Raw genomic sequence first — 23,447 nt, 5'->3', positions numbered from 1 at the left:
TAATGTAGGGTAGGCCCCTAATTAGGTCTAAATCGTTTAAATACGATAAAGTGAAAGAAAATATTATAGAATAGCATATTAGAGGTACGACGGAAAATAAAATAATCACCCGAAGTAACAGCCCCTATGCAAGCCCAGTAATCTTATGCAGAAAGAAAAACAGCCTTCAACCTTCAGATCCTAAATCGTAGAGATTTGCCGTAGACTATCGTAAATTACATAGCATAACGAAATATCCCGTGTATTCCCTGCCCGCTATAGATGAAGTAATTCGAAAAATACAATCGACGAATTACATGACAACGCTTGAACTGACGTCAGGATTTCTTCAGATAGCAGTAAAATCTAAAGATATAGAAAAAACTGCCTTTATCACGAAATCAGGCGTGTATGCGTTTTTGAGAATGCTGTTTGGCTTAAGTGGAGCTTTGGTTACATTCCAGACGATTACGAATATCGTTTTAAGACCCGTCCTAACCAAAAATACTTTTATTTACCTTGATGACTATATTATTAGAAGTGAAGCTATTGAAGAGCACGTAGATAATTTAAAAGAAGTTTTTCATTATTAAATGAAGGTCGGCCTCAAAGGAAAATCCCAGTTCAAAGCCTGAATTGTCCGAGTTGGGAGGAGTTTACCCATAAAACAATGGAGGACTTCAAAAAGCAAAAAGGTAAGTGAAAATGTTTTTTGTTTTCTCATTTTGGATTGATGTTCGGTTTAGAGCATTTTATTCAAAGCTGCTAAGGAGTTTTTCTCAAGCAAAAACATTTGTTAGATGCTGCAAAAAGCAAGATTTTTAAAATTTAGTTCGAAAGTTCGCGAGAAAGTATGCTGTAAATACCTTTTAGTCGGAAACACTTAAAATTACGATTCAAATGGCTGTAAACGAAAAGTTAAAATTAAATTGTTCGAAAAGGAATGTAAAGTATGTACAGCAACTGTGTACTTTGTGATGTAAAGTAAATCTGAAAACTTTTACTAAGTTAAATGTGAAAAAAAATTGCAACTAAAGTAAATTTTATATGATGAATGTAAAAGTGTTTTAAAGGTCAAACTTTTTTTTAAACGAAGTAGTTGAGAGAATGGATGTGTTAAAACTAGGCTGTCCAGTTACACGAAAGTTAAGAACACTTTCGCGCGTGTAGTACACTAGTTATAGTATTGAAAATAAAGTGTCCTTTTAGGTCTGGAGTGTCAGGATTTTTTGTACTTTTAGGAAGTTGGTTAGATGGTAGTGTAAGTTATTCCAACACAATATTTCCATGCTCATCGCCTTCAAACATATGGGGAGCGTTGGGGGATTGTGTTTAAAGTATGAGCGCATGAAATTGTAAGTAGACTAAACAGAGTGATAAAATGCAAATTGTACGAGGAAGTGTAAAAATTTATCTCTGTATAGAGTACTAATACTTTCTCCTTCCAGACATATTGGAAGGAGAAGATAATTATGATGATGATTCAAGAAATACAAGATGATTTATGTAACTTCAGCAATGAAGAAGAAAAAAATTGTAAAAATAATTTTCTCTATCTTAATTTTAACTTAAATTTAGATCCCTTTTAAAGTTGGCCCTAAAAGGAGGTTAAACTTCGATTCTTAGTAGTGTAAACGAGTTTGAGAAACCGAAAGTTTGAAAATTTAGAAAGTAAAGTTAGATGAGGTTTTTGTAGAATTTAAAGCTCTCAACAAGCTCGTTGAGAGATGCTCGAGCATTTAAATTTTGGTGGGGGAAAACGTAAGGTATATTTTAATTTTATAACAGTTAGTTTTAATTTTGAAACCCTTTTCTTTCAATGCTTGTTTTTACCTACAACTCCCAGAATGAGTTTTTAGAATAGCACTGAATGCAAATGAGTTAGAAGACGTATTTAAGGAAGGTTCAGCTTACTTCGATAGAGAGTGCTAGGAATCCTTACTGGCGCGTGTCAGCCTTCTAACTAAATCCTTCTTGAAGCCGTTACGCTCGGCCGTTATTATACCTGCCTATTGTTATTCGCCAGCTAATATAAGTTAAAGGCTCACTACGTTAGATAATTGAGTCTGGCTTCGGATAAGTCTCGTTTAGTTAATTTTAGTTTAGTTCTTATTTCTTATTCTGAGTTAAAGTCCAAGTATAGGCTTTCCTGTAAGCCCGAGAAGGGGCCGACTGTTATTCTTATTTGAGTGAATAAAAGGGTAATTTAACCTTTATCGAGTTTACATCTTAGTTGTTCTGAACTCAGCGATAATTCGTTAAGTAGTTCACTAGGTTCCTCGGCGTTTCTTCAAAGATAAAGGGCAAGAAACACTGCAACCTTAAAAGTTATGTAAATTTATTAAATGGATTCGATTTTTTTCCAAACTATTTTGCTTTCGGAGGTCTGGAGGAAGACCAGCGGAAACAATTATAAGAAGGTTTTGTATGTAATGGAAGGATAAAATTCATCTGTAAAACAAATTAATCTTAAGACTAAATAATTTGGGAAAGTTGAAACTCAGGTTTATAATTAAAATATCTCTATCAAAGCTAGTTAAAGCCTTTTAGTGATGATAGTTAAATTCTGGCGGAGAATGATGTGGGGTTTTGTTTATGTTTACTAGTAGTTATTTTATTTTGTTAGCCTTCCCTGAACTCCCGTATTTGCCCTCACGTTTCCTCGCCAGATTGTAAATGAAGTAAGGTGAACGAGAGAAACTGTTTGAGCGGAGAAGTTGGACAGAGCGTGATTTCGCTCTTGTGAGCTCACATTTGTTAGTTTCTACCAGCTGTTAATCTTAATAACGGCTACACATTCTTGCCGTCGAGTTAGTATCCTGCCGGTGTAGGGTTCTGAGTCAACCCGTTAGTTTAAATTGAATTGTGTAGTCTCGCACTACTCTTTACCTTTAAATTTAGTGTCACATTATCTTTTAAGTTCTCACAAGTAGTCGGTGTTTTTTTATGTAAGTTCGTGCCATTTATTTAATATGTTATGCTCAATAAATAGGTCATTCATACACTTGCCTGGTTGTGTTCATCTTCAAACCTGTGCGAGAAGTCGCAAGGATCACACCTTAGGTAGATCTAGTCGCATTTTATGAAAGCTAAGCGTACTAGATCCTACAAGACACCAATAAATCACAGAGGGGCGAATAACACTGAATGACATTAAGGGAAAATTCAGCCTCAAATTATTTTAATTTATTTTTTAAGCGAATCCTTAGTGAGAACCAGCAAATAACTTTATGGCAGTGAAGAGTCTAGAAAAATCTCAGACTTTGAAATTAAATACTTCAACAAATTTTTGTTGTACTGGAATCAAATTTTCGCATTTTATTTTTCTATAGTTAATATAAGCGTTTGTTAAATATAACTAAATGGACTAAAGGGCAGTACAAAAGTTTATGTTTCATAATTATTTTGGTAATTTTTGAATAAATTATTTAATAATTTTAGAAATATCATAACGTGAATGTCTGCATAATTAGAATTTCGTATCTCTTTCTACATGTTTCTGCCAATGGTTGCAAAAATAAAGGCCGCAAAATAAAGTCAATTACTTCCATGGACACGGTGTATAAATGACCGTGCTCCTTTCATCAAAAATTAAATAAGAAGCTATAATTTGGAACACTTTTTAAGAATTTCAGAAAAGAAATTAAGAACTTCTTTAAAAAATTCTTTGTAAAATTTTGATAAAAGCGTTTGTATTAGTTTAGTGCACTGAATTCTGTAAAACTAATATCTTTCAGATAGAGAAAGTAAAATATTCGTTTTAGCAGTGCATTTTGTCCATTTGTTACAGACTGAAAAAAGTCATACATATTAGAGTGCCCTTATGTTAGTGTTCTGAAAATTGCACACATGAAAAGCCATACAGCTGATTTTAGGCTTTCATTAAAAATCAGAATTTATTTGATGTTTGCAAAACTTTTAATGAAGTTTTATTCAAATAAGCAAACCTTTATTATCTTTGTACTACAGGACACCAGTTTCACAGGCTGAGACTAATGTGCCTGGGTGAAATCAAGTTTTTAAAATACATTCAGGTATCTTCTAATATCACTTTAAAAGCAAGTAATTTAATTTTTTTTTATTTTCATGTAATATGACTTTAGTGCATGAAATACTCTAGTCATGAAGATAAAACAATAAAAATGCAATACATTTTTACCTGAACTCAATCCCTCTCAAAAAATATTCTGGCTTAGCTGAAATTTGTCAAAGAGTGTTTTCCCTGCGGTTAAAAAATAGATGTGATTGCATTTTATGTTGGTTTTCAAACTTAGTTATTAGATATTTTTAAAGTCTTAAATTATTTTTTAAAGTGTTAGTTATTAGATATTTTTAAAGTCTATTTAATCTTTAAAATTATTAAATATCTTTAAAGTCTTAAAAAATAAATATATTAAAAAAATAGTAATATTTCTCAGTTATCAGAAATGGGACTAATCTGATATCTTAGTGGTGTTAAATTTAAAATTTCAGTCTGGATGTGAATTCAGCTTTATGAAAGATAGAAAGGTTTGGAGTTCTTGTATAGTGTCGCGGTTTTATCATGAAAACATCAGTGCTGAAGAATTTCACTTAAGTATTAACTGTAGTTCTTTCCTTGAGACTCTTCCTTTCTTTAGAATACCATTTTGTATTATTAAAGTACTAAGAATTTGCAAGCATTGTACTTCGATATCTACGCACTCAGATAGACATTTATTCTAAATCTGTGATAATCAGATTGTCATCATATCATCAGTTCATTCATTGGTTTAGAGACGAAAACAGATGTATGGACAGAAACAAATACTTTTATTAATGAAATGAACACATATGATACATCGTTACATGTTTATATAAACAGTTATATGATAGTTGTTGAAATACACACAATTCTATACTACACAAAATACGCTTAAATATAAGAGACAAAGTATACATAAGAATGCCCATTAAAAAAGGGGAGAGGTTATTTGCAATGAGCACATGCTAAAACTTCCACGAAGCTCTGATTCTCGTTTCTATGAAGCCTAAGTTTAAAGCTTCAAAAGTGCTAATTTATAAAGCATACTGTTAATGAAATTATTAGAGAAAAATTTATTACAGGAGAGGGGCGATTTTACTTTTCTGTCTCTCTGCTTATGCATATATGTTTGAAAACTGTATGAATCATACATAAAAGCCTAGGTATGACAGATAAGACATAAAATACTCAGAACGTATAAAGAGCAAGAGATAGCAGAATTCAGAACAGATATTTTCTGAAGCTATAACGTCAAAGATCTTCAGTACGATAAAGAATATTATACTGCAGTTATTTATTTTTAAAGCTCACAGAAACTACACACTCTACATGCTAAAACATCAGTATAAGAAAGCTTCTAACTCTCTTGATTTTCTTAATATAATTAAAGTACAAAAGAAATAATCTCTGCATATATATTTTCAAGTGCTAAACATACTCAATAAAATCAAGGAAATGAACACAATTTCAAATCACCTAAAAATAGTAAATAGTGTTAATTTTATTTCCATATTTGAAAACGGAGTGTATAATGATTTAATTTAACATTTGGTTAACGCGACAGACAGGCACACACACACACACATAAGAGATATAAACATAGAACTACATACATCATACATATATACATACTATGTATCTGTCGATATATATGTACAATGTATGTAAAACCTATGTTGATACATGCGGGCATACATACTTACAAGCATGCATACATACATACATATGCACGGCATGCTCTTATCTACAGGAAAACCAAAATAAAAGTCGCACAAATTACACCAAAAGCAGAGAGGTCAAAATATTCACAATGGAAGAGCTGGATTTATTAGATTATGTTTCTCCGAGTCTGAATTTACAAAACACTATTCTATACGATATAAATACAGACATAAATACTCGCGCACTGATTTAATTACTTCTTTTCAGCATATGAACAATCCTGAAAATGACCACACATTCTACATTACCTAGACTACAGAGAACATCCCACAGTAAGTTCCATAACGTCTAAACATAGTAATTGGAAGCGCACTAAAATTCTATTTGTTCATTGAGATTTACTATAAAAGCTCGTTTTAATACGTTACAATTAGGGGATAAACATTTCAGAATAAATGGACAAAAGTGTAACAATTAGACATATCAAAACGATAACGTTATTCTAGAGGAAATAAAATATTTTCTTCTATCACAGAAAACAAAGTACTATATTTAAGTGCTAGAACAATTTTAACGTAAAATAACAAACATTTCAATTTTGTAATAAACTGTAATAGGAAACAAAATGAATCCGGCAGTCAAAAGTATCACTGAGAATCATAAAAGTATCAATGCATTAATATACCACATATATCAGTCTCTAGAGATAAATCAATGTAAAGCAAACCATGATACTTTTTTCATAAATTATGGATTGGATCTAGAGGAATAGATCCAAAACTTATACAAGCAACCAGTATAAGTTGCATTCTATTTTACAGATCTTGCCCATACTTCTGGACTTGAGTAATTATGTTATCCATATATTCCTCCGATAATGTTGGAATGCAGTGAACAATCACACGGAAGAAATTGACCCAATTTCTCGATTTAAGGGGCTGGTAACTAATCATCATCGTTCCTTCCTTCACAGCCCGACCTTTGATCATAGGTGCGACCTAATTAACAATTTTAAAATTAATTTCAATTATCAGAATCGGAAGAATAAATTCATTTTCTGAAGAAAAAATAATTTATTTTAACATTACATTGAATATATTGAAGAAAATCAACACAGGTATAAAACACAGATTAATAAACGTCTCATTTTTTATTACATTAGAAAATTAAAAAGTATTTGGTTATTTTGCATAGAATATATCGTTTTACCTGATATACAATCAAGGAGGAAAATTAAATATGTATATCTATTATCATCTAAAAATACAATGAAGCATCTGAGCTGAAATATGGCTTAGCCTCTGAACAAATCTATACGCAAGCCTCCATTCTTAAACGAAAATTCTGTTGTTGTTTTTGTGGCTTATCTTACTTTCATGAGAGTAATATCAGAACAAGCTCACGAAACTCATCGTGGCAAAAAGTGCAAGATTGTGCCTGTCGTTGACCTTGAGCACCATACAGATGACAGTCCGACTTTGGTCAATTCCGCCCCCAATTTTGATGGAGAGCCCCCCGGGAAGGGACGGTTCCGAGGGTCTCAACCCCTCTTACCCTTCCACAACCTCTAACCTCTCGAGAGGTCTTTCGGCTCACCACATATTTAGAGTGCCCTTATGCCGCATGGATACTGTACGTTTACAAACATCTGTGCCTTCTCCGGGATTCGAAACCGGACCCTTCGGTACGGCAATCAGGGTCTCTAACCACTATAGTGGTTGGGCAGCACGAAAATTCTCCGGTCATAATGGCTTAAAAGAAGCATACTAACGCACATAAGTACTTTGGTTATGATTCTCATTATCACTTTTGGTGTAAAACATCAGTTGCCATAGTTTCATAAAATTCTTCTTCTACAATTTGTTTCAATAGCTCACGGTAAATAAACCAATGGATAGTCATTATCCTCGCCTTTAAATCCTTTGGTAACTGTAAGCATTATGCTAACTGACCTTTTCTCTAACTCAAATAAACTTCCAGTTTAAAACAAGTTTTCAACTAAAGTTCCACCTTTATTCTCTTATTCTGCCTTATTTTCCAGAAATACTAGAAACTGTTCCAGCAAACTGAAAAATTAGCGTTTAAATTTACTGCAGACCTCCTTCTACCATTAACAATAAACTTATGAGTGTTCAAAATAAAATCACCAGCAACAAAACGAACTACTATAGTTTACTGAATGTCCTGTGCATGTGGTGATTCACTTCGCAAAATATTTGGCAAAGATTTTTTGTTGTGTGTGTGTTGCTGCAAGTAATTTTATCTTTCCTACTCAATATAATTCAATTGAAGCATCAGCATTATTTCACAGCATCCGTTTTTCCTGTATAAATAGAATTCAGACTTACTACATGTTTCTAAAGCGAGTAGTCTGTTACGAGAAAGATGAAAACCTTTAAATAAATTTTAATCTAATAATTTACTGACTAACTAAGGAATACGCTCACATAATTTTCCAACGCAATCTCCTTGATATATACTGTAACTACTCCATCGCTTGGAAAGCATGGATGCCACCAGAAAAACTTCCTGCTTCTAGTATCTAAGCTACACACGCACCCCTTTCTTCGGGTCTTCATTAGACTTAAATAACTTTCCTTTCAGCATTTTAGTGAGTGATATAAACGTAAAAATTACCAAGCGCAAGGCTCGGATAATATAATGGATGAGGGATTTTAAAACTTGCATGGTTACAACAATCGCACAGTTTCCATGTGAGTCGAATTGTGTCATATTGCAACTTACAACTTGCAGTTGTCTAAACTTTGAATTCTACATCATTCGAACATTAAAGTAAGATTCACTGAGGAAATCTGCATGCATTGTATTGGTGATTTATCCCCAGTAATGCTTCAAAATCTCACCTTGTTAAATCTAAACGAGAACGTTATCTTTCCCTCCGATAGTTGTTAATGAAATATTTTTGGTTTCAATATTCCCTCCAATAAATGAGAGTGAATTTGTTTTTTCGGTTTTAATACTTAACTAAGCCATTATTTCTTGTCTTGTTTTGTGTGTGTGTTTCCGGTTGGTAGTAGTTAACTTAGGTTTCATGTTCAATGACTGTAAGAATCCACCATTTTCAGCTTCTAAGTTAAAGGTCTTTGCATACATGAATGTAACTTCTTTGGATTCTGCTGTCAGCTGGTGTGGCATCCATTTCTAAAAAAAATTATTTAATTGCATTTTATTCTATACAAGGTTTACCTAGTGTGGTACATCCTAGTGTGGGGTTCCACCCTTTTAAGTAACATATAGATGTGGAGGAACCTAGTGAACAGCTAAGCGAATAATCACTAAAGTTCAGGAACAGAGACGTAAACTCGAGAAGGGTTAATTACTTTTTATTGCTCAAAATAAGAGCGAGCAGTTGACCCTTTTCTCAGGGATGAACTGTCAAGTGGGCGAAGCCTCCACTTGGGCTTCAACTCAAAATAATAAGAAATAAGACTTAACTAATGCTTAACTAAGATATAGCCGAAGCCATCAAAATTCTAAGTATTTCGCCCTTAAATATCGAATTAGCTGGTGAAGCTATCAAGGACCGGTAATACGGACAAACGTAGTAACAGCTTAGAGAGACGTAACCAAAAGGCAAACGCTAGTCAGAAACTCTGAGGCTGTCTCTCGAAGTCAGTAGAACTCTGACTTAAATACTACTCTTACTCATTTGCATTAAACGCGATTCTAAAAACATATTCCGGTAGGAAATTGTAAGCTGAAATTGGGATAGACAGGAAATTAGCTTTAACTTAAAATAACTGTTAACAACTTAGGCTAAACCTTACAATAGATATACAAAGAGAAGGCTGTCTCATTCACTGTAATGCTCTGATTCTATTTTAACGTACTTTCAACTACGGTCATCTCTAGCGTTACTACTCCACGAGCTTGATTTGATCGAGGAGAGTTTTAGGTTTAAATAGTATTGTTAGACTATACAGATGTATTTATTTATTAAAATTATTTTTGAAATGGGCAGTCGAATTCATAATTAAATCCTGGATAATGCATAATTTAATAATTGTATTAAAGCTAAAAATTAAAACGCAGGTTATAATTTGTCATTATATCTGTGCAAATAAAAAAAATGATGAATTTTTTAATAGTTAATAAAAATTTAATAAAAATTTAAAAAAAATTACATTTAAGCGTTTAGTGATCCATTGTGTTTATACCATTATTTAAATAACCTTCTTCCTGTAGAAGCTTCGTCTTTTCAAACAAATTTTTCAGATTATTTTTATCATGCTTAAAATAAAACTTATGAGCAAACATAGCCTGCTCTGCGAAAAATATGCTAGAGTTTTAGAACTAAATTTAAAAGTTAAAATGGTTATTACCTTAGCGATTTTCTCCCAGAAATCTGGATCCTTTTCTTTACCACGGAGACTAGGTGGAACGTACCAAAAGCAGATGTTCGTGCATTCAAACTATACATATAAAATATAAAAGAAAGGTCGTATGAAAAACAGAGCATTCATTATTAAATACATCTAACTGAATTATTACAAAGTGTATATATGGATTAATGAAAATGGGATATACATACGGGTGAAGAGATATTAAAAAAAGCAGGTATAATACAAAATAAAAATAAAAAAAAAGCAATGAAACCGATTTTACGTGCTTGATTTATGAGCATAAAATCTTATTTAAAATTTTATATTAGTAATTTATATTCATCTATTTAAATCCTGAACAAAATTAATAACAATCATATGATTTATTTAAAATTTCACATAGAAAATAATAAATTATTACAGTAGTTTCAAGTTCTGAGTTAATGATAGGGATGATTTGAGTAGCTTTGCGAATATACAGAAACTTCTCAACTTGACATTCACCCTGAGAGGATCACTTTTATATGTGACTGACGCGTATGAAATCATAGATAATAATATTAAGCTGTGATAAGGTCGCATAGAGGTTCTTTGTCTGGGATGAATGATTTCAGATTGCAATATTACCTTTCTCAGCACGTAGGTGAAATCCTGTTGCAATGAGGTGCCTTTCTTAATGAATCCGGTTGCAGCCTCGAAGGTCACTCCAAGGATAAAAGAGATCAAAGAAGTCTTTTCATCAGGGTCAGAAGATGGACACATTTGTTATGTACGAGTAAAGGAATCTCCCCCCCCCCCGGGAGTTCAGCGTAAGGTAACGACATAGTGAGTTATAAAAGGTTTTTACTGAGAAGAACGAGAACTTTTCCTGCTGGAGCTATGGGCATATTGACCCGCTAGAACTATCACTCCTCGTATGTAAAGCGATAGAGCACGTTTCCTGTTGATAAAATTCTGAAATTACAGGACTGAATTTATCCAAGTCCCACATCGTCACACACTTGTTAATGTTTTTAGTTTATTAAAATTCATGTTATTGTTATAACTTGAGTTAGAAGTTCATTTCACCCTGTATCACAACCGGGGTTTTGTGTAGCGGTTTCGGCTATTACACCACAAAGCATTGCCAACAGTCATGTTCTGTAACAAGACCAAAATCACTTGGAATCACTGGTTGCTGTCTCAAGGACTTGTCACCAAATTTTGTGCGAGATAACGTAAATTATCTTCGAGAATATTTTATACTTCCATTTATGCGTTTACAGATTGAGATTTTTATTTCGAAATTAAATTAAATAACTATGTAATTAATTCAATTTTTATGCGTACGTTATAAGAAAATATCATTGCTTATTTAAGAAAACTTATTTTTGATCAGTTTTGGTTAGTGATGTTTTTGTAGCATTTACTGTGATTTTATAAAGGACGTAGGTTACAATACAGAACGTTCAAAAAGGATTCCATGGTTAAATATCGCTTGAAAGATAGATTGTAGATCATTGTTTCTCTTTAAAAAGGGGCCCACCAGCAGCCGAGCGGTAAAGTCGCTGATCACTGGTAGTTCGGTCCGAGGTCCGAATCCCGCGAACGGACCGACTGTATGGGCGTTTTCGTGGTTTTCCCCATGTGTAACGTGTATACGAGCCAGTTTCCCTTAGAAAGTCCTCCACGAAGGCATCCCTCCTTTTAGGCAGATAGCCCTCGAGGCTTTGCCATAATCTCACACACACACTCTTTAAAAAGGGAACCACAGAAGACAGGTTTTTTAGCCTAGGATAATTTTTAGTTATGTGATAAAGATTAATAGAATTTTCCTAGCACAAAATATGAGAAACCAAACTCGCTCTTCCCAAGATTAAAAAAAATGGATCTTCCAGTGCTAACTTGACTTACTAACCACTTAGGCTATGACAGCAGGCTCGGATAAATTCGATAATTCCTCACAATGGGAGGCATTTTAGTTAAAGTATAACGTTTAATGAAATTTTATATACTCCTCAGAACGAGGAAAGTTTTAATTGTAAGTTGTTCCTTATTCTGCTATTGACTTATTAGAGCATTGGAAGTGATGAATATATTATCAAAATAACATGACGTGAGCCGCTTTCATCCCAATATAACGGTTGGAAAAAGTTGAATTACATTAAAAATAAAATTCCTGAAATTTAGATATTTCCTGAAAAAAAATGTGTTATTTTTTCAGGAAAATTTTCACATTTCCTGAAAAAATGTGTTAACGGCAATTTGAAAACAGTTGCTCTAAATTTTCAGCTTAAAATGTATCATTTAGAAATCTACATCTGAGAAATAACAAACGTTAATTAATGTAACTTTCTACAGCGGTATTTGCCTACGCTTTTCCAAAAGTTCAGTTAATAATATCTTGGATAATTTTGTCGTTATGAGACTTTTTTTTTACCGTGTGAATGATTCAGTTACGGAAAAGCTTTTTACTATTAACATTTACTTCTCCGAGACACATATAAAATATAAGTTTCTATAATCGTTACTAAAATAACTCTATGGGCGTCTGCTATTAATAATTCAAGTCAGATATACTTCAAAGATGCTTAGTCCTTTTTGAATTTTTTTTTAAACACTCCGTATATCGTAGCATTAATTAATGCCTCTTAACGAAACGATTTTAAATGAAAAGGTAAGGCACAAAGAATTATATAGACGATAAGTTCACAGAGATAGTGATAAGTAGAAAAAGCACAAAAAAGTAAGATTATTAATTTTACACTGAGAAAAGTAACTACCACATTACCGAACTACATTGTTATTCTGCAAAAGATTTCAACAAATGGTTGCTTAAATTTGTGAGCTTTCAGCTGTATACAGAAATTAAATTTAAATTAATTCCAAATTATGAATAATCCGAGACGTTCGTAAGACCCGGCTAAGTAACTCTTGATTACCAAGTCTGTAAAAACTGTCATTTCGTAATGATTAATATATGTACACGATTATACATTGTGTCCACAAATGTCCTTAACCGGCATTTATTTTTCTCATTCATTTTAGTAGATATATACTTAAAATTACAAAAGCGTTTTAGGTGACGCAAAGATTCCCTGATTTGGCATTTTTAAATTTAACGAAATCAATTTTGTAAAAATTACGATATCTAAGTTTTTGCACTTTCCTCCGGTCTTTATACATAAATTTATGAAAATAATGTGCCAGTTTGAAAAATTAAACACAAGAGGTTGACTCTCGGACGAAAATCTTGACCAGCAAGATATTTTGATTTTGATATAACAATCCGAAAATTATACACAAATTGATGATTGAAATGTTTGCATTAATGCGCAACTAAAAACAAAATATCGTTTAGAAAAAGCTTTCTGATGTTGAAAAATTACGTGACGAGCATTTCTATGCAGATTATTGCGAAAAATATTGATCAATATAATTTTTTTTCCAAAAAGAAGATCTCATTTACAGAATATTATAGAATTTACGTTGTAATATTATTTGCATTGATTTCAAATGAAAAATATTTGTACTTTAATGACGTTTTTACAATTACCAGATTATATTTTAAAAATAAAAACGCTCCAGGAGAATATTAATAACTTACTTTTATTCTCAAAAAACTTATAAATTACTTTTGAGAAAATTCTAAAAATTCTCGCGGCATACCACATGTAACAAAATTATTAATAAAAATTTTCCAGAATCTGAAAATAATATCATTGAACGGGATTTAAGGGGCAAAATCAAACTCGATAATTTCCCCTCAATGGAAATCCAAAAATGAGGTCAAATATCGCAAATTTTGAAATTTAAGTCAATTTTTTGTCGTACGGAAGTATATATATATTTTTTTCTTATAATGAGTATAAAATGTTCTTAATTATGAATAGAGCGACCGGAAGAAAGTGGGGAAAATTAGATTTCGTATTTTATGCAAAATTAATTTTTTGAAATTTAAAATTACGAAAACAAGAATCTTTGTGTCATATAAAACACTCTTGTAATTGAAAGTAGTATATGTCTAGCGACTAAAGATTACGAAAATAAAGGTCGGGTAAAAGGACTTGTAGAAAATGATCTATATTTACTATAACGATAGCGCTAGAAAAGGTGGAGCACCTGTTTCCTCGTTTGGACATATTTGTTCTTTCTGAGCATCGTTTTCGAAACCGATGCTTCTCATTTGGATATTTTTTGCTATTTTATTCTTTTATATATGACTTCTTATTTTAATATTTGACCTCTCACTTTTCTCCGATTATGCTTTATTGGTGGTAAAGTTATGCAGTGCAGTCTTTACGTTTGTTCCTAGTTTCAATACTTTGCTTTAATATCGAAGAAATGAATTAGCTGAATTAAATTAAACATAGATTTGTGGAGACCATTAGATGACCTCACTTGGAATCGAACCGCGGATTTGCTAGTTGATTCTGATAATGACTTACACCTTGAGAGAAAGTGTAGAAGAACTCGATACTTCCTCCGTCTCTTTAAGAGTGACAAAAGAGAGCACGAGACTTAGTCGAATAAACCAAGGTGACGAGTTATTATCCACCATATTTTTCGTTTGAGTACAACTATAGAGACCATTACGTGTTTTGGAGACTAAGAGACATGAAAAATCAACTGGATGTGCTAACCGCTAACAGCACGTGAACACTCGCGGAGGAATATGATAATTCCTAGACTTTTCCGAAAATCCGACTTCATTGATAAACTTTTTACGCGATTATTATTTTTTTAATAAGCAGGAAGCTTAAGAAATCAGCTAAGTCCTCGAACTCCGGCCTTCCTATGCTAGCAGGACGTGCTTCCGTTTACACCACGAAGACAAGAGGTGAGGAAGGAAAAACATTCTTACATTCCCCCTCTTAAAAGTTGACTGGGAACAATGAGGGCCCAGTCACCAAGTCCAGGTGATGACAAATTTTCATTTACCATATTTTATTTCAGATCTACCGATTGCTAGCCGGACGTGCTTTCAGTCACAATTCGAAGGTATGCGGTGAGGAAGAAGGATATTCCTTATAAACTTCGCGGCCCTCCAGTAACAAAATTAATTCACGATTCTTCAAAACTCACTTTACCCTTCGGCATAATCGAGGTTAGAATTGCTTATCTTTTCGCCTCAAAACTTCTCCTTTCTGAATACTTTAGTCCAAACCTTTTTTCCTACGTTCCATTTGTTTGAATTTAAAGAGCACAAAAATTTATGAGTAACATATTGTTACTGTAAATGGTATTATCATTATTATTACAGCATCGCACGGCATTAGTATTATCACATTTGAGCCATTATGGGAATATTATAACTTTAATGCTACTGTATAAGTCGAGGATGTGAGTTGCAGACTTATCTGATTTATGAATGTTCTCAGGAATGCATCTTTTTTATAAGATATTAATTTATTGGTATCATTTACGTGATTAAACATTTCTCATTATAATGACGGTTACATACCTCTGGCAGCACGGGAATGAAGCCTTCAGTAGATCTCACTTTTTCCTCCAAATACCTTCAAGAAAAATTATCACATGAATATTCCATAAAGTAAACTAAACACGCAAAACAATAAATAAGTATGTGAGCAAACATAAAAAGTAAACTTTTATCACCTTCGAGAATTTCTTTGAAGGTTTTGGAAACCTTATATAAGAGCTATATAATAATAAAATGCTGTAGATGAAATTTCAGTGGAAAGTAGCTTAGCTCTAACTGAGAAGGAATCTTTACAAATACAGTAATTACGGCAAGTTATAAAGTTATAAGCAAATCCTGTTTCCTGTTTTCTTTATATTTTCAAATACGGATTTGTTGAAAACGGAATGAGTGACTTGTGATTTTGCTATTATACAAGATATTCAAATAGAAGGTAAACTTTATTTCCTTAAATACTGATTCTGAGTATGTACCTCGAACTACAAAATTTTTCAAAATTATAAAAATATTCTAAAAACAGTTTCAACTGAGTAGATGAGATTTGTATATAAAAAACTTGACTTTTTATAATGTTACCGCAAAGACAAAATTTCAATTAGTAAAACTGGAGAGACGTTAGATTTTTTTAGAGTAGGAAAGATGAAATAAATTAGCTACACTCTCGTCGAAATTCGAGCCACGGAGCTTCAGTCTGCTAGCTGGACGTGACCACTTACACAACGAGACCAGGCATAAGGGAATGCGATAACTCATTATATTCTCCTCTACTTAAAGAGCTTAGTCGCTGTTTAAGTGGAGCCACGATACTTATTCGACCAAATTAAGGAGGCGAGGAATTACATATTTTCCACCACACTTTAGTTCGGTTGTAGAGGCTATCAGAATTTTTGAAACGAAAGGCATGAGAATGCAACCTTGCCCTCCCAGGAAGTCGAACGACGGATTTTCCATCTGCTATTTGGACATGCTGACTGCTTACACCTCAACAGCACGCAAAGGGTGATGCAATAATTCCTTACATTATCTACCACTTAAACTAAGCAAGAGATATGAGACTCGGTCGACCAAATCTAGGTGGTGAAGAATTATCGTCCGCGGCATTTTATTTCGACAGACACGACATTTTATTTGTAGAGATTATCGGACACTTTCTTTAAGAGCCAAGAAACGTAAAAAATTATTTATGTCCTTGCCGGGATTCGAATTACGGATCTCCTAACTGCCGGCTGAACATGTTAATCATTTACACCACAACAGCAAGCAAAGAGGAATGCAATACTTCCTTAAAAAATATTCAGTATCCTTTACTAAATTAAGTACTCAAAGTTCCATAATAACAAGAGCTGTTTTATTCTGTACAGAACCACTACTTGCCAAAACTTTGGTTTTGTAGTGTTATCTATACTTGGCTCAAAGTTATCAGATGTTAATCAGAAATAAGTATTGAATAATAGTGTATGTCTGTAAATTCGTTCTCGAATATCTGCCTGGTTTTGGCGTCTATAAGTTGAAACTTTCGAATTGTTGAACTTGCAAAGTGATAATAAATATTTTATTAACTGGAATTTTTATTTTACGGGCAACATATAAAATTTGTGTCTTATAAAACTCTCCCATCAACATTAATGAAATCGTTTTCATAATATTATTCATTTTACATTGAGAAGCTGTTAATTTGTAGTACGTGTTTTAGATCAATACTTGAAGAAATCAAGCCTATAACCATCTTTCTTGAGTATCTTGTGTAAAAGCGTTTTTTATTCCAGTTTATATAAAATAAATCTAATAGAATCTAAATCTAATAAATAATGGTTAGTTAAAAGGTATTTTGTTATAATTAAATCATTCAGAAGATAATTATCTGAATCACTAGGATGTAATACTGAAACTGGTTTTTAGTAAACATCACTAAGCTCCTGTGATTTCTTTACAAATATAGTAATGATGTAAAGTTAATATCTTATTTTCCTACAATATGTAAATCTTGGTCTTAATCAATTGTTCAAACAATAGCTTTATTGATTTGCTATGTACCATAATAAGCAAATTTTATTCTTCGCCATTATTTCGAATAAAGGTTGTATTGAAAACGTCATGAAGTTCAATTTTCTAAAAAAAAATTGTTGAATTAACACTATAAATCTGGTGACTTTGAGTATGAAGCTTTTGGAAGAAAAATGAAAAGCAATTCCACGTTTGCAGTCGTATAAATATAATCGCTTTTTCTGACGAATCAAAGTTAAAAAATGAATAACTGATCAATTAATGTAGCTTTAATGTTTCTCTAAAATTTAATCTCTGATATAACAAAACTTTTGAATAAAAGTAATAGTAACTAATTTATATTCACTTTTTAAAATCAATTTTATTAATCAAATTCGACAACAGTAAAAATTAAAAGACTAGATTTTATAATTACTTTATTTCCTTAAAATATATCATTTATAGATTTATAATTACTTTACTTTCATCCTATAATTACTTAATTTATAATTACTTTATTCCCTTCCATTACTAAACTGCAGATCGGCTTACTGAAATTGAATATTTCATCACTCTGGCGTTATAGATTAACTCGAAATAGTTGGTATAAGTTTTTAGATTTTTCTCAGTTTTCAGAGCTTACTTTTTTAAAAATTTCTTGTTTTCATCGCTTAACAATTACTAACATGCTAATTGCGTTAGTAATTTGTGTGTTAGTAATAGCTCTCGATTATTATTATCAATATTACCTAATACTAAATCGGTAACGGTCACCTGCATGTTTAAAATAAATTTTTTTTTTTAATCTTACTTCTTATTTTACTGACTAAATTATCCTAGATAAGTGATGCAAAACTTTAATATTGCACATAATAACATATGGAAAAACAGAATCTTAAGCATTAGATTTGAGGTGAAGATAAAATAATAATAATCAAAACAATATCGTTAACAACAACAATAATAATAGATCTGTTGCATACATATAAGAAGAAAGGGATTTACTTGGCCATTGCAAATGCCGTATCCACTTGTTTCTCTAAACCTAGGCTACCTCTGGCTTTCCAAGCAATCCATAATTTTAAGCAGTCTACCTTTCGGCTACACTGGATGCTTTCATCACCCAAGTCATAGTGGGTATCATAATATGTGTCAGGTTGGAAGAGATATTCAGCATGCAGTGCATTACATTTGTATAAAATACCCTGAAATTAAGAACAGAACTGTGTTTAACCGTTAATGCACATATAAAATTTATACAAACGTGCTTTATATTGGATTTTTGAGGGTTTAACATTTTAATGAACTTTTAATATTTGGTTTATGAAACTTTAAGCTTTCTTTTTCGATCCCACAATGAAAAGTTCCCGAGTAAAATAATAACAGAGATTATACGAAAAGTGGCAAGGGATTGTAATAAGTGAAGCATTTCTCTGAAGTTTACAAATTAAAAAAGCTGAAAATTATTAAAATATACAATTTGGGGGAACATAACCTTTCATGCTTCAAATGATTACATAATTTATATGCAGATTTGGCACTTGTTTTCTTTTGCTGTTATTTTAATTTTACTTTATCTTTTTATAGTATGGGCTGTTTAACTATTTAAAAGAAAAATTAAATTCAAATAGGTAAAAATATAGCAACACAAGAAACGCGTTCATTTAAAGTACCTGTAAGAAAAAATGCTGAAGATGCGTTAACGGACTTGTTCTTTTTTTTGGGGGGGGGGCGAGGAGATTACGGAGAAGCACACCAGGGTTATCTGTTTCTAAAGGAAAAGATACTTTCGTGGAGGATTCTTTAAGGAACACGGCTCTTACCTTGGGAAAAGACAGTTAACAACGGTAAACGAAATTTATGCTTTTAATAGAAATAAACGAAATTTCTGCTTTTAAACTGTTATCTTATTTTCTTGATGCAATTTTTGCATCAGTTTTGAAAAGAAACTAAAATTTGAATTGGCGTGATATTTTACAACCCGTTCAGAAATTTTGAAGTCAACTTTTCGTACTAGGAAATATTTCATAGTTTTATTATTTTAGTTAGCATCCTATTTATTATTATTATTATTTAATTTAGTTAGCATCATATTTTATATATATATGTAATTCTGTGTATATTATTGGTTTTGTGATTTTTTGTATACATATTTCTAAAATTTGATTTAATTAACTTTAATAATAGTTTTAATTAACTTTCGTATCTATATTGTGTACAAGAAAGGGATATTTAAAAACTGTTTGCAAAAGCATTATTCAATACTGACCGACAAAAATTTGAAATGTATAAAAAATAATATATTCCTACATAAATATCAAAGTAAATCTTTATCCATGAGTTCATTTGTTGCTCAATAATATAACACTAAACTCGAAATTTTAGTAGACAGGAAATGGTTTTGATTAAAACACAGCTCATCAAGCAACTTGAATTTCAACCTTGTTTCCTAGGTGAGTCTGAGAAACTGGAAAGTCCAACTACACTCATGTCCATAAATTAAGGATAATGCAAAATCAGGCAAAGGAAGAGTTAGAAGCAAAACAAATTTGACATATTTGTAAAGCTTATTTATTAAACAAAAGGTAAAGAGCAAAAAAAGATGCTATATGTTTGATATTATTAAAAAATTAGCGATTTTTCTCCCTGGAGCAAATTACAAAAAAAAAAAAAAAAAAAAAAAAAAAAAAAAAAAAAAAAAAAAAAATCCTTGCCTCCCAGACGATGCAATACAGTCCGTACAACGCCTAGGCATGCTGAGTATCAAATTATCGATCTGATCTTGGAGGATATTACACCACTCAAAAAGCAATGCTCTCCGAAGTTCCGGTAGACACGTAGGAGGAGGTTGACGGGCTGCAACTCGTCGGCAAAGCATATCCCACACGTGCTCTACTGGATTCAAGTTCGGTGAGAATGCTGGCTAGTCCATACGGGTGATATCCTCCGATTGAAGGCATTCGCTTACGATGTTTGCACGGTGAGGGCGGGCGTTGTCATCCATAAACACAAATTGTGCGCCCATGGCGCCCCGAAACAAACGTACATGTTGTTCCAGAGTGACGTCCCGATAGATTTGGCTTGTCATGCTTCCAATTTGAACATGCAGGTCAGTTCTGGAACCCAGAATAATTCCACCCCAAACTAGCACTCCTGCACCACCGTAACGGTGTCGTTCAATGATGTTTTCTTGGTAGTAACGGGTACCTGGAGCTCTCCATGTGAAAGTCGGGCGAGAATCAGACTTCAAGCTAAACTTGGACTCGTCGGAAAACATCACACAAGCCCACTGTTGTGGTGTCCACAATGATTGCTATCTACTCCAGGCTAACCGCAGGCGACAGTAAGTTGCAGTAAGTGGAAAGCATCTGACAGGTCTACGAGCATATAGAACAATCTGCCCTAAGCGTCTGCACACGGTCTGCCTTGAAATTGTCGTACCAGTGGCTGAAGAGAGCTGACGAGACAGGTCTGACGCTGTGCACCGCCTGTTTCTTTTGGCAGTAACTGCCAAATACCGGTCTCATTAGGCTTTGTAACTCTGGGGCGACCTGTGCTGTAACGTCTACTCACATTACCATCATCTTGGAATCGTTGCCAAAGCCTGGAGATGACACTCTGGGTTCCAAGTTCAAGGACACCAGCAAACCTCTCGAGTGAAACTTCAGATTGCCGTGTCTTTAAATGGCTTCATGCCGCAACAACATTATGCGCTTACCAAGTATCCAAGCTTTCTCCGAAATTCGAGACCGGAAGCAGTAACACGGCAGCTACCATCGTTAACCGCTAAACCGATTAGGATGGGTAGACCATACGTGTAATACAGTCTAATTGCTCAGTGACCATAATGTTTACTAATTAAGTTACAACATTTGTGCACAAAAATGTTAAAAAAATGTGTTTGTTTTATTGCTTTAAAAGTTTTCTTTCAAGGCTTTTTAATATTTCAAGATTTAAACCGTGAAATTAAAGGTCAGTATGAAGAAAAGTACTTTTCTTAACCCCAGGGAAGTCCTGTACGAAATCTGAGAAATAATATAAGAAAATTCCACTTTTAATATAAAGTCACTATTTTGTACTGAAATTCTTTATGATCTCATTGATCTAACAAGACATTGCATTCTGCGAAGTAGTAAAAGTCTAATCGTTCCTTAAGAATATTCGTTGAGATGCTACAGTAAACGTAGAAAAATATTTTTGAGAAAATTATATCTTTCTGTATTAATCATTATTTTTTACGAGCTGCTGGCGATAAACGTGAAAATTATACACAAAATAGTAATACCTTATGTCGAGTCAGGAACACTGTGCATTGAAATGGTACCCCGGACATCTTATGTAGATCAATCGTAATTGAGTCCACTCTGAAAAAGAATCATTTCATAAGTATACGTGAATTTCAAAATTTTAAATGTCATATTTCACTTTAACTTCTTAGTGTACTAAATGAAATGAATAAAATTACTCATTGCTTGATGATAAGAATTGTTGACTTTTGCATATATTAAGTGCACATAAGCAGTTTTCTATTAATCCATCTCCTGAGTTGTTTATCTTTGAGTACTTGTACAAACCACTGCCAACGATAAAACATTTTCATTATTGAGGATGTAAAATTTAATTGATGGCGGAATAAATGCATGAGACTTGTCGAAAAAATACGGACTCCAACTACTAAGAAGTTTTTTAAATCATTATTTTCCATACGTAAGATTTACTCTTGTTTTGCTAGCAGTTAGACATTTTTAGTTCAGAAATGTTGTTTCATCAAGTCTGCGTTTGATTATTCCAGAAATGGGAATTATATTGTAAGAATTTTCTCTCCCTTTACCGAGAGCCTTTGGGGTATAAGCGAAACACGTCAGGCTAGGAATCGGAAGGTCCAGAGTTCGAATCTCGACGAGGACGCTGCTCATTTTTCACGTTCCCGCTTTAAAGAAAAACCTATTGATTTGGCAGTGGCATCCAAACTAAAATATGGTAGACGATAATTCGTCCCCACCTGGATTTAGCGACTAGGTCCCTGCATAACCAGTCGTCCTTTAAGTGGGGAAGAACGCAATTATTTCTCCCTTCTTGCCACTTGCCTTCGTGGTGTAATTAGAATCACGTCCGGTTAGCTATCGGAAGGTCCAGAGTTAAAGTTTCAGTGAAGGTATTGATGTTTTCCCATTCCTGCTTCAAAAATCTACTGACTCTACAATGTAAGTGAAGTTTAGAGCATAAACGCACACACATCACAACGATAATTAAGATGGATTGCAGTAGCAATTGCCATTAGAGAACTTCCATGGACTCATTCATTGTTGTTAGGAATTTAGATACTAGCATCTCGTTTCATCTTGCGTTTCACCTTTTTTGGACATCCAAATTCGTGTAAATATTTTGATGAGGAAGTAAATTTAGTGTGACAAAAATGACTCCTACAAATCCTGAGATCTACCTGAAAGACAATAAAAATCTCTTGCTTCGAAAAACGGATATGCCTTTGAGGTGTATTTATCATTATGTTCTGAAACTGCAAATGCGGATAATTCATCTTTTATAGAAAACTTACAGTTAATAAGCTTAAGTTTATTGGATTTTATAACTTAAGTTATATTCAGTTTAGTAATTACTAAGGAATTCTATCAGTTCTGACTTAATGCAAGACCACTCCAGTAGCGGAAACGTACTGAAGCTTTTCTAGGATTTTTTAAGCTCTCTTAAGTTCCTAGAATGATGTGCATTTCAGACAGAAAACAAGGCTGCAGGTTATCTTGAAAATCTAATTCTTATGCATTTTCACGCCTTCGTGGTGTAATTCGAAGCATACTCAATGCGTATTCGACATGTCCAGGTTTCGAGTCTCGGCGAGGGCACTGCAAATTTTTACCGCCCAGACTGTATAGTGGTTAGGGGTGTCTGACTGCGATACCGAAGGGCCCACCAGTGGCCAAGCGGTAAAGTCGCTGAACACTGGTAGTTCGGTCCGAGGTTCGAATCCCGCGAACGGGCTGGCTGCATGGGGCTTTTTTGTGGTTTTCCTCATGTGTAACGTGTATACGAGCCAGTT

The 23,447-nt window shown here is 33.2% G+C and overlaps 2 protein-coding genes across 3 annotated transcripts in view; one reads left to right on the top strand and one right to left on the bottom strand.

Moving 5' to 3' along the window:
* Positions 1-437: 437 nt before the first annotated feature.
* LOC118193321 (serine beta-lactamase-like protein LACTB, mitochondrial) overlaps positions 438-23,447 on the top strand; it is a 215,871-nt gene continuing 192,861 nt past the window's right edge. Inside the window, exon 1 of the mRNA XM_085809955.1 lies at positions 438-674. Coding sequence (XP_085666081.1) covers positions 650-674 — 25 coding nt within the window. The 5' untranslated portion in view covers positions 438-649. The remainder of the gene's footprint in view (positions 675-23,447) is intronic.
* The window catches only part of LOC118193322 (cysteine sulfinic acid decarboxylase-like), an 81,604-nt gene continuing 62,906 nt past the window's right edge, over positions 4,750-23,447 (bottom strand). For both annotated transcript variants that reach the window (XM_035364396.2, XM_035364397.2), the window contains exons 10-14: positions 21,678-21,756; positions 18,398-18,597; positions 15,431-15,485; positions 9,988-10,077; positions 4,750-6,642 (exon numbers count right to left, since the gene is read on the bottom strand). In XM_035364396.2, the coding sequence (XP_035220287.1) occupies positions 6,460-6,642; positions 9,988-10,077; positions 15,431-15,485; positions 18,398-18,597; positions 21,678-21,756 (607 nt within the window). In that variant the 3' untranslated portion in view covers positions 4,750-6,459. The remainder of the gene's footprint in view (positions 6,643-9,987; positions 10,078-15,430; positions 15,486-18,397; positions 18,598-21,677; positions 21,757-23,447) is intronic.

The sequence above is a fragment of the Stegodyphus dumicola genome, chromosome X2, assembly GCF_044657685.1.
Source record: "Stegodyphus dumicola isolate Sdum_Otavi_A_Nest chromosome X2, ASM4465768v1".
Lineage (NCBI taxonomy): Eukaryota > Metazoa > Arthropoda > Arachnida > Araneae > Eresidae > Stegodyphus > Stegodyphus dumicola.
The sequence above is the reverse complement of the archived record's forward strand: the minus strand, read 5'-3'. Positions and strand labels throughout refer to the sequence as shown.